General features: G+C 44.1%; 1 protein-coding gene across 1 annotated transcript in view; it reads left to right on the top strand.

Moving 5' to 3' along the window:
* The first annotated feature begins 10,144 nt into the window (after positions 1–10,144).
* Positions 10,145–15,986, top strand: part of LOC117345511 (WAP four-disulfide core domain protein 5-like) — a 28,769-nt gene continuing 22,927 nt past the window's right edge. The window contains exon 1 of the mRNA XM_033914268.1: positions 10,145–10,284. Within this exon, the coding sequence (XP_033770159.1) occupies positions 10,218–10,284 (67 nt within the window). The 5' untranslated portion in view covers positions 10,145–10,217. The remainder of the gene's footprint in view (positions 10,285–15,986) is intronic.

Raw genomic sequence — 15,986 nt, 5'->3', positions numbered from 1 at the left:
TGGTTCTTAACTCAGCCCTGAGGAGCCGCCAGGCCAGTCGGGTTTTCAAGATATCAACAATGAATATGCATGTAAGATGGTTTTCTGTAGGGGTTGGGTCTGCCTAACACCCATCTATTTCCTTTTAAAAACCTTGATGGACTTCAAGAAGAAGTGGGACATATACATATCAAACTCAAAAGCATTCAAAAGGACGTGATCTGGGTGTATTTTTGGGCAGGACAAGGGCATGGGAAGTGATACGTAGGGCCCTTTTTACAAAGCTGTGGTAGCGATGCTGCTATGGTTAAACCCATTCGATTCCTATGGGTTTCGGTGCATTTATGATGACAGCATCGCTTCCATAGCTTTGTAAAAGGGGCCCTTATTCCATATTTCAGAATGAGACTAGCCTCCAGATCCTATATATGATGCTCAAAATTGTGCTTGCAAAGTTTGCATGCACAGTTTAATTGGGCAACAAGCCAATTAGCATAAATAATCGAACACTAAGGGCCTGATTCTAAAAATGATGTTCCGATTGTAGGCAACTAAAGGCATCCTCCTGCCATCTAACGGCCCAATCTGGACACATGTTTTTGAAATATGGGGTGAAAGACGCCTACAATGTAGGCATCGTTTGCACATATACAGAGGTGTCTAGACACACCTAAGGCCGGTGCAGGTGTGGCTTACGCGGGAAGTGGCCTTAGGCGTCTGCAGGCGAGTCTAGATGCTTCTCGTAGGGGCGAGTCAGTCGCCTCAAATGTAGGCCTGTAAAACGTTGGCCCACATTCAAGGCATCTGTAGAAGAAAACAGACGCAATTCTGGACGCGACGCCCACCGGTGACTGACACGCAGTAGGTACCCATTTCCAGAATCAGGCCCTAACCATCTATTATTGATGCAAATTGGCAACAATTAGAATTTATGCTTGCATCTTCCTCGTCGTGATTCTACAAAGATACTCGCATAAATATTTCCATGTGGAACTGAAAAGAAAGTGTGTCTGTGGGAGGGTCACGGGCGTTCCAAGATTTGCATGCAGTATTACAGAATATGGTATATCCGCGCATAATTAAATAATAGAACAAAGAATCACTTATAAAATTATTTTATTAACATTTCAAACCAGAGAAAATAACCAGCCAGAATTCATTAATAACCTACTTATCCCTTATAATTCAACAAGGACTTGAAGATCTACAGCTCAACACCTTCTCACTGTCCCATCTCTGAAACATATAGGGCTTCTTTTACGAACTACTAACGTGGCTTCGTAAAAGGAGTCCATAAACACAATGAGGTTCTACAATTTTTTTCTGTTAGCGCCCCCTCTCTCTGGAACAGTATCCCAAATTACTTACGTGAAAAATTAACTCTTGTAGACTTCAAGACGAAGTTAAAAACATTTCTCTTTCTTGATGCTTTTGAGACCTAATTGTCCTTTTAAGGACGACCTAGTACCTAGAAGGATTTTATTATCGGCTTTCCCTCCCTATCGTTTTTCCCCTTACATGTTTACTTTTCTTCTTTCCCTTTTGTTCCCATTTGTCAATGTTTTTATATGTCTCTGAAAAGTTGTCATTAGTCCTGGTATGTTTTGTCTTTTTAAATTATATTTTAACCAATAAATGGTTTTAACGTTTTTGTATATCACCTAGAAGGCTTGATCAGGCGGTATAAGAAATTTTAAATCTGAAACTTTAATAATAATAACAATTTATTTATATACTGCAAAACTGTGAAGTTCTATGCGGTTTACATCATTTAAAATGCTTCATTTAGTATACTATAAAAGTTGAAGAGAATTAGAGAATTAAAAACAATGGCTAAAAACCCTAAAAGATCTGATTATTGCCTAATAAAAAATTAACCATCTAAATGCTTCTGAAACAAATATGTTTTTAGATGTTTTCTAAATTCCCCATAAATTTCGGTAAGAAGAAGCAGTTGATCTAAATCTTTGCCCCATGCTGCTGCCTGATATGAAAGAAGATGCTGGTGATGTTTTTTAAGTTTGCATCCTTTAAAATTCAAATGTGAACTTCTCTTATGTCTATTGGTTGTAAAAGAGAAAAGGTCATTTATATATTTAGGAGTCAAACCAAATAGAACCTTCAAACAAAAGCAACCAAATTTAAATTTCACACGCGCCTCCACTGGCAACCAATGCAACAACCGGTAGAGGGGTGTCACGTGAAAATTGAGTCGCAAGCCAGATAACATCACTAATTGGGAGCTAGCATCCAATTAATAATGTTAATTGACACGCATTAAAATCTGAATGTGCATCTGGCTGCACGCTGTTCTATAATGCATGGCATCTAAGTCTACTATGACATAAATCAAAAGGGGCGTGGCCACGGGTGCGTCCGGAGTGTTCCGAAAAGTAGCACGTGAAATTATAAAATACGACCTCTGCACACGTAAGTTGGATGCCAGCATTTACGCCAGGTTTCAGTAGGTGTAATTCTGGCGCCTAAAGACAGGCGTGGGAATTGGCGCCGAGGGGGGGGGAATTAATCAACGGGTGTTACCATGTTAGCGCGCACTAATTGCGTTAGTGTGCACTAATGATTAGTGCATGCTAAACGATAAAGACACCTATAAGAATATAATAGGCATCTTTAGCTGTTAGATCCTGTTGATGAATTCCTCCCAAGGGAGATTCTTTAAAAGGTACGGGCTCTTTATAGAATCGCACTCAGTGCCAATTTTTTCCAGCACTAAATTTTGAGTTCCATTTACTGGAACTTTATAAAAGCTTTGTTCATTTCTTGCAGCTAGCCAATGAGACGTCTCGCGTTTCACTAATAAGAAGACAAAAGAGAACGTTAGCTAAAGAGGCTCATGGGAAGTTTCGTATGGATTATAACGAGTCCCTAATTATTCGTGAGATCCAGTCAAATGATTCTGGGAGATACCGTTGTTTTCTGTGGGCCAAAGCTGGACAAGCTGATGCCTTTGTGGACATTTCTCTTCAGGTATCAGGTAAGGTCACATCCCAGGCTCACATTTTTTTCTCAAGATAATATAGAAACTACAGCACATGAAGTCATAGCCCAGCCCATCACTGGACCAGAATCAATAGTACCCCAAAAAAGCATTCCTTAGGCAAATAGTGGAAAAGCACACTCAAGGGGAGGTTATGCTCATGAGTTTGGACAGCGAGCAGCGTGAATGAAGCCCATAATTAGCCTTTCTGGCTGTCATAGATTATGGTACATTTAAGAAACAAGACTTTCTCACAGGAGCCTTCAAAAGATTGTCTTGTGGGTAATACATATTCTATAATTTATATCGACAGAGTGCCCACCTCGTGAAACCTTGACATCTAGTGTGCCTTTCCTGTTGGACTCAAAGATCAGTGCTGCGCCCAACTTCACCAGCTATTTGGGAAAGCCACTTACTGTCTCAACTACTGTATTGTGCCTTCTGGGAATAAATCTTGGAAAGGGGCTGCTGTCTTATGTCATCATTTTGGTAAGTCTTGGTGCTCCCTGGAGGTTGCTGTGTGTGTGTAAGGCACAGGTACTTGTCACCTTGGTTAAGCTTGGCTTATAATAGAGGAAAAAAAGGGAAACTGGTAATTTAGGAGAGGAATCTTTACTAGTCAGTTATGAAATCAGCCTAGAGCAGTATTTCTCAACTCGGTTCTGGAGCACCCCCCTTGCCAGTCAGGCTTTCAAGATATTCACAATGAATATGCACAAAAGAAATTTGCATATAATGGAGGCAGTGTATGCAAATCAACTTTATGCAAATTCATTGTGGATATCCCGAAAACCTGACTGGCAAGGACCGAGTTGAGAAACATTGGCCTAGAGCAGGGGTATCAAAATCCCTCCTCGAGGGACACAATCCAGTCAGGTTTTCAGGATTTCCCCAATGAATATGCATGACATCTATTTGCATGCACTGCTTTCATGGTATGCTAATAGATATCATGCATATTCATTGGGGAAATCCTGAAAACCCGACTGGATTGTGGCCCTCGAGGGGGGACTTTGACACCCCTCACCTAGAGCGTAATCTTACAGAAAACAAAAAAGATTTCTCATTTGAATGTCTAAAAGTATTTGTTCTGTGAGAATATAAGGATTTCATCATTAATAGTTTCCAAGTTTATTAAAATTTTGATAAAACGCCAATCTTAAATTCTAAGCGTTGTACAATAAAATTAAATGGGGAAACAATCAAGAGGCTAATTGAAAAAAATACTTACAATAAAAACAATACGTACAGACATAATGTAGGGTGAAAGCAAGAGGAGAGTAGGGAGAACCTCCACAGACTCAACGGATTCAGAATGCTACGGCCAAGCTCATCTTCGCTAAAAGTAAATTTGACCATGTCTCCTCGCTCCTGGCCAAGCTCCACTGGCTTCCGATAATTGCCAGGGTCCACTATAAATGCGCCTGTTTAACTTTCAAAATCCTATATGGTATCCTCCCTCCCTTTATCCCTCTTTCTTGGAATTCCTCAAACCCTAATACCACCAGATCCTCCCACAAATTAAAACTATCCTTCCCCTCACTAAAAGGCATTTCCCACACAGGAAAGCTAGGGACCTCCCTCCACTTCAAAATCACTGAGCTCTGGAACAACCTTACCTCCCCTCTTCGGAACTTGAGCTCTCTCCAAGTTTTCTGCAAACATCTGAAAACCTGGCTTTTCTCAAAAAATGTAAATCTCCCTCCAACTTAGGAATCAAGGAAACTCTTATATCTTGGCATCCCAAGTCCTCTAAATTTTCTTCACACTTCTACCTCTAACCCTCTGTTGTAGTTCCTTCCTATTTCTCCTACTGTAAACCGCGTCAAGCTCTACGAACGTGGAGATGATGCGGTATACAAACCTAAGGATTAGATTAGATTAGAACTATAATATTTGAAGAAAAGTAAACAAGTAAGGTAAAAATGAAAAGAGGAAGGGGAAAGGACAAAAATCTGAATAGAGAAGAGCAATCAGAGGACAGGAACAGCTTTAGTAATCAGGGAGCTGGGTCAGCTTTCATAGGTGTCTTTGAAGAGGAAGCATTTTAAACGTCAGGAAATGTTTTTCCAACATCCTTGCTTTTGTCATGCTATATCATTTCTCTGATTGTTATGCCAGCTTCCCCATCAAGTGCTTAAAGCTGCATGTTTGATTCTTTCCATGAATGTCCTCTTCAGCTGGGGTGTGATTTCTTGTCCTAATGAAATGAAAAAAAGTCACAGCGAGAAGTGGGATGGGACAACGGTCTTTCCAAATGAAAATATACCAAAAAGATCAGTAAAACAAAAGTTTATTTCATCCATCCACAAAGATATAGACCCGACACTAGGGTTGCCATATTTTTCTCTGGGAAATCCTGGACACAGGACCATGCCCCGTTCCGCCTCCAGCCCCACCCATTCCACCTCCAGCCCTGCCCCCAAACTCCGCCCCCACAAAGCTTCCTCTCTTCTTCCGGACGAGCTCCGGCTGTGTCTGGAGGGCCCGGAGCATGCGTGGATGTGTGCGACATCATCCGCGCATGTTCAGAGGCCCTCCAGAGGCGGCCGGAGCTCGTCGGGGTCTTTCCAAAACCTGGACAAATGCCGGGTTTTGGAAAGTCCGTCCCAGGAGCCCGGACAGTCCTCTAAAAAGAGGACGTGTCCGGGTTTTCCTGGACGTCTTGTAATACCACCCGACATAGCACTGTGTTTCGGCGTATCATGTGCCTGTATCAGGGGTCAAACATGCACTGAATGAAGGGGTTATGAATAAAAACCATCAGCACTCATCAAAAAAGTTTTGTGGACCTGATAAAGTAGCAAATGCCAGGAATCCCAGGCAGGAGGCTGGATTGGGAAAGGTGCTGCTCCGTATGAGGAGAGACTGGAAGCCCTGAATATGTAGACCCTAGAGCAGTGATTCCCAACCCTGTCCTGGAGGAACACCAGGCCAATCGGGTTTTCAGGCTAGCCCTAATGAATATGCATGAGAGAGATTTGCATATGATGGAAGTGATAGGCATGCAAATTTGCTTCATGCATATTCATTAGGGCTAGCCTGAAAACCCGATTGGCCTGGTGTTCCTCCAGGACAGGGTTGGGAACCACTGCCCTAGAGGAAAGGAGAGACAGGGGAGATATGATTCAGACCTTCAAATACTTGAAGGGTATTAACGTAGAACAAAATCTTTTCCGGAGAAAGGAAAATGGTAAAATCAGAGGACATAATTTGAGGTTGAGGGGTGGTAGATTCAGGGGCAATGTTAGGAAATTCTACTTTACGGAGAGGGTGGTGGATGCCTGGAATGCGCTCCCGAGAGAGGTGGTGGAGAGTAAAACTGTGACTGAGTTCAAAGAAGCGTGGGATGAATACAGAAGATTTAGAATCAGAAAATAATATTAAAAATTGAACTAAGGTCAGTTCAGGGCAGACTTGCACGGTCTGTGTCTGTATATGGCCGTTTGGTGGAGGATGGTCTGGAGAGGGCTTCAATGGCTGGGAGGGTGTAGATGGGCTGGAGTAAGTCTTAACAGAGATTTCGGCAGTTGGAACCTAAGCACAGTACCGGGTAGAGCTTTGGATTCTTGCCCAGAAATAGCTAAGAAGAAGAAGAAAAACCCCAACAAATTTTTAGATTGAATCAGGTTGGGCAGACTAGATGAACCATTCGGGTCTTTATCTGCCGTCATCTACTATGTTACTATGTTAACACGTCTCTTTCTTTCTGGGTTATTTACCCCATTTCCCACCCCTCCACAATCCTTCAGGTTATAGTCGGTATAATGAAGTCCAGAAAGCAGAACAGACGGACTAGAGCACTTCAAAGATGATGAAGATCAGGAAGAAACCCACAACCATGTAGCTGCCTCCTTTATCTGAGATTATTTCATACCGTGCAATATGATGAAATGCTGGTCTTTCTTACCCGAACTAGCCGCTGTTGGAGACAGAATGCTGGGTGCAATGGACCTGGGTCATGGAGCTTGGCTCATCTGATGTCCTTAAGTTCTTTAGATGTCTACCATCAAATCAAGTGTTTATACAATACTACCTCTCAGGGTGTTTGGAACAGTTCATTATACATGTATGACTGTAGTCAAGATAGTGACCATGCCACACATCTCATGTAAAATGAATTGGTGAAGATGGAGCTTTATCAAGAAATAAAATCCTTTTTAATCATAAAACTTTTGACTGTTAGTGAAGGAGAAAGGAATTCACTTTCCCCTCACCTCTTCTGGGCCAAGGTCTGATGCTGATTTGCAGCAAAGGTTGGGAGCGTGGAGAATTTGTCAATGCCATTTCTGTATGTAAGTTGAGACGTTTAAAATGGTACACCCTATATATGAGTTAAGATATGTATGTAGTGCAAGAGACATGTAATTTAATCATACTCTGTAAGTCCATATGTATTTTTTCCATTTTTAAAAATATTCATGTACCTTTGTCTGAAAAAGATGCATAATCAAACAGCTCCAAATTTGTGTGCACATTTTCCTTGAGCCGCTGCTTTTGTATTTTGAGAAAGTTTTCTTGGACTGCTAGCTGGTGGATCTGGGAACCAGTGGTGTGATAAGGGGGGAGCGGGGCAGACTACCCTGGCGCCATCTTGGTAGGGGTGCCGGCACCTCTTTGCCCTCTCACGCCATGCTCGCACCCTCCCTTCCCATCTCGTACCTCTTTAAAATCTTTGCCAGCGCACGCAACTACTCTAGCTAGCTAGGTCGCGGGGCCAGGAAGTGATGTCAGAGGCGAAGCTGACCCCAGCGTGAGCTGCAGGCCGGAGAAGCTGCTCGCACTGATGAAGATTTAAAGAGGGACGGGGGTGGGAAGGGAAAGCGCAAGTGTGATGTGGGGGCACGGAAGGAACGATGGGGGGGGAGGGAGTACGTTCTACCTTTGTTATGCCACTGCTGGGAGCTGTTTAAGAGAGGAGATTCATTTTCAGTCCAGGTGATTTTCAACGTGTGAATGCTGTGCTACTCTCAGTTGGTGGGAGTGAGCGTTGGACTGAACCTTTGGCCTAGAGACTTCTGTTCTTTAAGCCATTTGTGGTGAAAATTTTCTCTGCATTTGCTGTATATTTGGTTGATTTAGTGTGATGAATGTATGTACTGATTTTGTATTATGTTATATTTATGCATTGTATAATAAATGTGGTGTAATTTTTCATTAACGTATTGAATGTTGAGCTTTTTTATAAAATATATAGATATGAAGATTCATTCTTTATAAAGCTATGTTGTACTGTTCCCAGAGCTATATTTTACATACTTTCCCTATGAAGACTGCTGCAAAGGTTATGGGTAAACAGGACCTGGGAATGTTGCACCTAGAGGTTGAAAACGATCGTATTAGATACTAAAGCACTTGGGAAAAACTTCCGAGCCTCGAGCTTCCCTTATGGTACAGTCGAAGTGGAGAGCGATAGATTGAGGATATAGCAAATAGAAGGGATGACCGTAGGAGAGATGGTGATCAGTAGATGGGTGGGGATGAGACCAAAGGAACAGGCAGTGAGTTTTGAGGAGGAAAAAAAATGTGCAGTTTCTTCTTCAGTGATTTCAGAGAAGGAAGAAAAGGTGTCGGCCGAGTGGACCAGAGGAGAGAGAGAGGCAGAGGTGATTTGGTTGAGAACTCAAAGTGAATCTTGTGAACTTTGTCACTGAAGTATTCAGCCATAGTCTGGGGAGAAAGCAAAGGAGGAATCAGAGGTGAGGGCACTTGAAGTAGGGAGTTGAGTGGGTGAATTAGTCTTGTTTTGCAAGCAAAAGGGAGGATTGGAAGGAAGTTAGCAGGAATCTGAAGTGCACGAAGCCAGCATGAGCATGGGATTTCAGCCAGTGACATCCCGCAGATCGGGCACAGGAGTGTAAGCAGTGGTTCTTAGAGGTCAGCAAGGGCTGGGGCATTAGAGAATGTGCAAGGGTATCAAGAACAGAGGAGAGAATAGTATTATTGGAAGAAACTGTCACATTGACAGACTTACATAGCATAGCGTTTGAGAGGTGGGGGAGAAAGTGGTGGAGAGAGTGCACGGGTCAATAGCCTGAAGATTCCTGAAAATATTGGAAAGGATCAGTTGTTTCTGGGTGGGGAGGAGAGGGTGATGAGTTGTGACCTTTATGAGATGATGGTCAGAGAGGGGAAGAACTGAGGTGAAGTTGGCAACTGAGATTAAGATGGTGGCCATTCTTGTGCAAGGGGATAGTGGAGCATGGTTGAAGATTGAATGGGGTATAGGAGTCAGAGATGTTATCGGCATGAACGTTAAAGTCACCAAGGATGAGGCAAGGATTGAAGGTTCTAGAAAGATAGAGAACCAGGAGGCAAGATCAGTGAGAAAGAAAGATGTTTATTAAAAACTTTATATACCGCATATACAGCCAAAAAAAGATCAAAGTTGTTTACACTATAATTCACACCAATATAGAAATGAACTCCATTCAAAAAGAAAAAAAAAAAAAGAAGTTTAAAATTTTTTTAAAAAACATATACTACTCTATAACAATCAAATAATCAATAGTAAAATCAACCTTATGCACCTTATCATTCCCTGTGCAATTCTCTATCTGAGCAGTGTGTATAGATTCACCCTTTTATCCTGTTCGCCTGTCATAATTCGATTGTAAGCTCTTTCGAGCAGGGACCGTCTTGCGTGTTTAATGTACAGCGCCGCGTACATCTGTTAGCGCTACAGAAATAATAAATAGTGGAAGTAGTAGGCGCCTCCTCCCTCGCTATGCCGCTGAGCTGCGCTAACCAATTAATGCCCAATACACCCACTCTCCCACCAGCCTTACAAAATAAAAGTTATGTTTTAGCACTTGGGTAGTATGCGCTGATCCCAAAAATACTGCTGGGCCCCTGTGCGCACCCCACGGTAGCGTTTTTGTAACCTGCGGTAAGCACGCCTTAGGGCTTGCTGCAGCTTAGTAAAAGGGACCCTTTGTTTTCACAAAATAACTTATGAAGTGACTGTCCGGTTCCCTTTCCTGCATGTCACTGGAATGAAATTTTTTGTGTACTTAACAGCCGTGTAAGCAAATAACATTAATGAGTTCCAAGAAGGATTAGAGAAATTTGATGGGAACTCAGAATATGATGCAACATAACTGAAAGGCTATTTATTCTGCCTGGTTTTTCTTCTTGTCAAATGCTAGGGTTGTCTTCCAGATCTCTGGCTTAACAGAGGACGATTCTGAGAGTAAGAGTGGCCTAGTGGTGAGAGCAGCTGCCTCCGCACCCTGAGGTCATGAGTTCAAATCCCACTGCTGCTCCTTGTGACTCAGGGCAAATCGCTGAACACTTCATTGCTCCAGGTACAAAATAAGAACCTGTCTAAAATATGTAAACCATACGGAAAAAGCAGTACAGTAAAACCCCCGCAACTTTGCGAATTGCGGACTCAGTAATTCTCGGTATTTTCTGACCGCCTCTTCCTGGTACTAAAGTCAGGCTACACCAATCAGGAGCTGCTTTGGCAGTCAGAAAATACTGAGAATGATTTTCAGCACTCCAGCTGCCCTCCCCTGCCTTCAATCAGCTCCTAAACCGCATTTTTGGTTTTTCCAAAATTTGCGGGAGTTCCTGGAACGGAACCCCCATGAATTTCAGGGGAGTGCTGTATATTAAGTCCTTTACCCTTTACAATCAAGCTATTGTGACATCATTGATGAGGATGACTCTCATTGGTGGAATGAAGCATTATGATGTCACAATCTCAGCTCTAGTTACCAGAGACTGAAACTTTTCACACTAAGGGGAGGGGGGAAGTTAGCAACATAGGCCACTGGGAGCAGAGGAGTGACCCAGTGGTTAGAGCAGCTGCTTCACCACCCTGAGGATGTGAATTAAATCCCACTACAATTCCTTGAGGCTCTGGGCAGGTCACTTAGCACTTCATTGTCCCATGTAAACCACATAGAAAAAGCAGTATATGAGTCTCATCCCATTTACTCTTTATATCAGAGAACTCAAAGTTAGGTGTCAGAGAGTTGCTCTTAGAGGCCTCCCTTGATCTGGAAATTCTCCTAGGACAAGCAGGATAAGTCAGCCACATATGGGTGTTGTCCCAACAGCTCCCAATTTGTGGATAAGCTCTCTAATAGCTCAGAGAGATTTTTTTTTTTTTTTCTCTGAGCACTAGCAGTGCCCGGGCCCCACTGGGCATGCCCGAGCCCTACTTCCCCCTGCTTCCCCCTAATCCCCAGTCTTTAGTTTCCGCCCGTTCCCATCGGTCGGATTTTTCCACAGCTCTCCATCACCATTTTGTCTACAATCAAGACTTTGAAGATGCCATAAACATCTAAGAAATGTCCGGGCTGCAGGAAAAGGATGAGTACACTGGATCCTCACGATCTGTGCGTTCGCTGCTTGGGCCCAGCTTACGAGGAACAGTGTTTGCTTGCACTGTGCTTGCCTGTCTCCACGGGCACGCAAGCTAAGGAAGAGGGCACTAACTCTTTATATCAGAGAACTCAAAATTAGGTGTCAGAGAGTTGCTCTTAGAGGCCTCCCCTGATCTGGAAATTGTGTGCGCACCACAGGGTTAGGATAAGTGGATGCATCTGAACACAGCAGAAGCATCTCATCCAATACCATTCTATAAGATGCCTGCATAGTTCTATATTTTCACGAATTTCTTATACTGCCTTTCTTCCAAAGCAGTGTATCACAGACTGTGGTCTCTTGAGATTTGAGGCATGCCACGACACGCTGGGGAGGAAGAGAGGCGCCGGGCAAGAGGCATGGCCTCTAGGCCACTGTTTCTCGACCCGGTCCCGGCGTACACCCCCCCTTACCAATCAGGTTTTCAGGATATCCACACTGAATTTGCATAAACTTGATTTGCATGCACTGCCTCCGTTCTATGCAAATTTCTTTCAGGCCTATTCATTGTGGATATTGTGAAAACCTGACTGACAAAGGGGGGACTCCGGGACCGAGCTGAGAAACATTGCTCTGGGCAATTAGCCGGCACCTCTCTTCTCTCCTCGCCTCTTCCCTGCTGGCACCCCCCACTGGCGGCTCAGGGCCCATCTGAAGGACCTTCGTGTATGCACAGACATCGACGTGATGACATCATGCATGCGGGTAATATCATCACTTCGACAGCCGTGCATTTCCAGATACGGCACAGGGTTTAGTGTGCCGCGGCTTCCGGAAGTCTGCCAGACACTGGTCTAAAACATTAATATATATCTGGTTGGGATAAAGAGGGCCTAATTCTATAAACAGTGCCTAACGGCTTCGAACTCCGAGGCATCACTCGGCACGATTGTCAATCAACCACTAGGCACGAACGACACCGCCAGGAACACCCCGGAGAAGATACCCGAAGACTTTGGAGCCCTGGATGAGAAGCTGAAGCGGATGGGAGCGCAGGTGGTCTTCTCTTCCATCCTTCCAGTGAAAGGCAAGGGTAGAGCCAGGGAAGATCGTATCCAGAAGACAAACGAGTGGCTACATGGATGGTGCAGAGAGATGAACTTCCGTTTCCTGGACCATGGACAGGCACTTCAAGGACTACAGGGACCAGACAGGCTCCACCTGACCAGAAGAGGGGAAGACTGTCTTCGGTAGACGACTGGCTCGCCTGCTCCAAAGGCTTTAAACTAGGTGAGTTGGGGGAGGGTACCCATTCTCATCCTGCTGTGGTAAGTAACCATCCCGGTATGGTAAGTAACCACTCCACTACTGAGTCTGAGGTAAGTATTTTCATTGAAGACAGTACTACAGGGGATAAACAAACTCGAAAGGGACAAAATAACTCAAACGGGGAAATAAGGGACACACTAAATCAAACGGGAAAATTTCCACACAGACCGGGCAAACACGAAGCATGGAAGGCTATGTACATTAATGCCCGCAGTTTAGGCAATAAAATTCTGGAATTAGAGACGGAAATGAGGAGCGCCGACCTAGATGTGGTGGCAATATCGGAAACCTGGTTCTCGGATTCCCATGGATGGGATGTGGCTATACCAGGATATAATTTACTACGCCGAGACAGAGAAAGCAAAAATGGAGGAGGGGTAGCTCTATATATCAAGGAGGAAATCGAAGTTACCAGAATCACAGGTGTCAAGTATTCAGGGGAGTCCCTCTGGGTGAACCTTGCCAGGGGAAGTGGCAAATGCTTGTATCTGGGCATCATATACAGACCCCCCAAACAACAGGACGACATAGACAAAGAATTAATCGAAGACATCGAGATCATCACTCTGCGTGGAGACACTGTACTGTTGGGGGACTTCAACATGCCAGATGTAAACTGGAACAAACTTTCAGCTACGACCAGCAGCAGCAGAAGGCTACTAACCTCTGTACAGGGAGCACGACTCAAACAAATGGTACTGGAGCCTACTAGGGATCAGGCAATTACCAAGATAGTGTCACAGTGGTTTCGGTAGGTGATGCATTGGCCTCCAGCGACCACAACATGGTGTGGTTTCACCTCAGGAAAGGAACCACTAGGTCGAACACATCAACAAAGATCCTTAACTTTAAGGGCAGTAACTTCGAGAGCATGGGAGATTTTGTCTACGAGGCGCTACAAAACCAGGAGACAACAGATAATGTGGAGGTAATGTGGTCAGCTCTGAAATCTACCCTACAGGAAGCAACCAACCTCTATGTAAAGGCTGTGAGTAAACGACGGAGAAATAACAAACCCCAGTGGTTCTCTGCGGAGATCTCGGAACTCGTAAAACAGAAGAAAAGAGCATTTGTATCCTACAAACAATCACGACTAAAAGTCAAAGAAGCCTATCTAGAGCTGTCAAAACAGCGGTCAGAAAAGCCAAACTCCGGATGGAAGAAAAGTTAGCTACGAATATTAAAAAAGGGGATAAATCCTTTTTCAGGTATGTTAATGACAGAAAGAGGAATACAGACGGGATAGTGCGTCTAAGGAAACCTGACGGTACCTATGCAGAATCGGACTCTGATAAAGCCAAACTGCTAAACAAATACTTCTGCTCAGTCTTTACCTGTGAGGTGCCGGGATCCGGAAATCCTGCAAACAAGGGAAAGCTCAGATGACCCATTCAGGAATTTTGAATTTACTACCAGCAGCATCTACCAGGAATTATCAAGGCTCAAAGTGAACAAAGCCATGGGACCAGATCAATTGCACCCCAGAGTGCTTAGGGAATTGAGAGATGTCCTAGCAGAACCGTTAGCTGCGCTCTTCAATCTTTCCCTGAGCACGGGAAAAGTTCCATTAGACTGGAAAACAGCTAACGTATTTTCCGCTTCACAAAAAGGGATGCAGGTCAGAAACTGCAAATTACAGGCCGGTAAGTCTTAACATCAATAGTGTGTAAACTTATGGAAACGTTGATTAAACACAAATTAGATATGGTTCTGGATGATGAGAGGCTGAGGGATCCCCATTAGCATGGATTTACAAAGGGAAGATCCTGCCAATCCAATCTAAACAGCTTCTTTGACTGGGTAACAAAAAAAAAACTGGATAAGGGAAAGTCCCTGGATGTAGTGTATCTGGACTTCAGTAAGGCTTTTGATAGTGTCCCACACCGTAGATTATTGAACAAGATGAGCTCGCTGGGACTTGGAGGAACATTAACTGCATGGGTTAAAGACTGGCTCAGTGGCAGACTTCAAAGGGTGGTGGTAAACGGCACTCCCTCCGAAACTTTGGACGTGTTCAGTGGAGTACCGTAGGGCTCGATCCTGGGTCCAATCCTATTTAATATCTTCGTATGGGATCTACCTCAGGGACTTCAGGGTAAAATTGCATTATTTGCCGATGACGCTAAATTATGTAATGTGGAAGGCGGAGGTACCGTACCCGACAGTATGACACAGGACCTACTTTTACTGGAGAAATGGTCTACTATTTGGCAGCTGAGCTTTAATGCCAAGAAGTGTAAAGTTATGCACCTTGGTAGCGGAAACCCTTGCAGAACCTACACTTTGAACGGTGAGACCTTAACTAGAACTGTTACAGAACGGGACCTGGGAGTAATCATTAGTGAAGATATGAAGGCTGCCAATCAAGTGGAGAAAGCTTCATCCAAGGCTAGACAGATGCTAGGTTGCATCCGGAGAAGTTTCGTCAGCCGTAAGCCCGAAGTGGTGATGCCGCTTTACAGGTCAATGGTGAGACCACATCTGGAATACTGTGTTCAATTTTGGAGGCCACATTATCGAAAGGATGTGTTGAGAATGGAGTCGGTTCAGAGACTGGCCACTAGGATGGTCTCAGGACTCAAGGATCTCCCATATGAAGAACGGCTAGGTAGGTTGCAGCTATACTCTCTCGAGGAACGCAGAGAGAGGGGAGACATGATAGAGACGTTCAAATATGTTGCTGACCTTATGGAGGTGGAAGAAGACATCTTTTTCCTTACAGGACCTAAGGCGACAAGAGGGCATCCGCTAAAAATCAGGGGTGGGAGATTTCATGGGGACATTAGGAAGTATTTCTTCACCGAAAGGGTGGTTGATCGTTGGAATGATCTTCCACTTCAGGTAGTAGAGGCCAACAACGTGCTCGATTTTAAGAATAAATGGGGTAAACATGTGAGTTCACTTCGAGGAAGTGCTTAGGGGGGGTGGGTTATTCGAGTGGACAGACTTGGGCCGTCGGCCCTTTTCTGCCGTCATACTCTATGTTTCTATGTTTCTATTTACAGAATCAAACCACGTGGCACTTAAGCGGAGTTAGGTGTTGGTAAGCATCCAAGTGGTAGGCATAATTTATCGGTGCCTACCACAGATGCCTAACAATGCCTAAGTCATACCATGCCTATTCTACATAAGAACATAAGAATAGCCTTTCTGGGTTAGACCAATGGTCCATCCAGCCCAGTAGCCCGTTCTCACGGTAGCCAATCCAGGTCACTAGTACCTGGCCAAAACCCATAGAATAGCAACATTCCGGAATCCCAAAGAGTAAGAAGATTCTAGAATCCCAAAGAGTAGCAACATTCCATGCTACCAATCTAGGGCAAGCAGTGGCTTCCCCCATGTTTGTCTCAATAACAGACTGTGG

This window comes from Geotrypetes seraphini, chromosome 11 (genome assembly GCF_902459505.1).
Source record: "Geotrypetes seraphini chromosome 11, aGeoSer1.1, whole genome shotgun sequence".
NCBI classification, from domain to species: domain Eukaryota; kingdom Metazoa; phylum Chordata; class Amphibia; order Gymnophiona; family Dermophiidae; genus Geotrypetes; species Geotrypetes seraphini.
The sequence above is the reverse complement of the archived record's forward strand: the minus strand, read 5'-3'. Positions and strand labels throughout refer to the sequence as shown.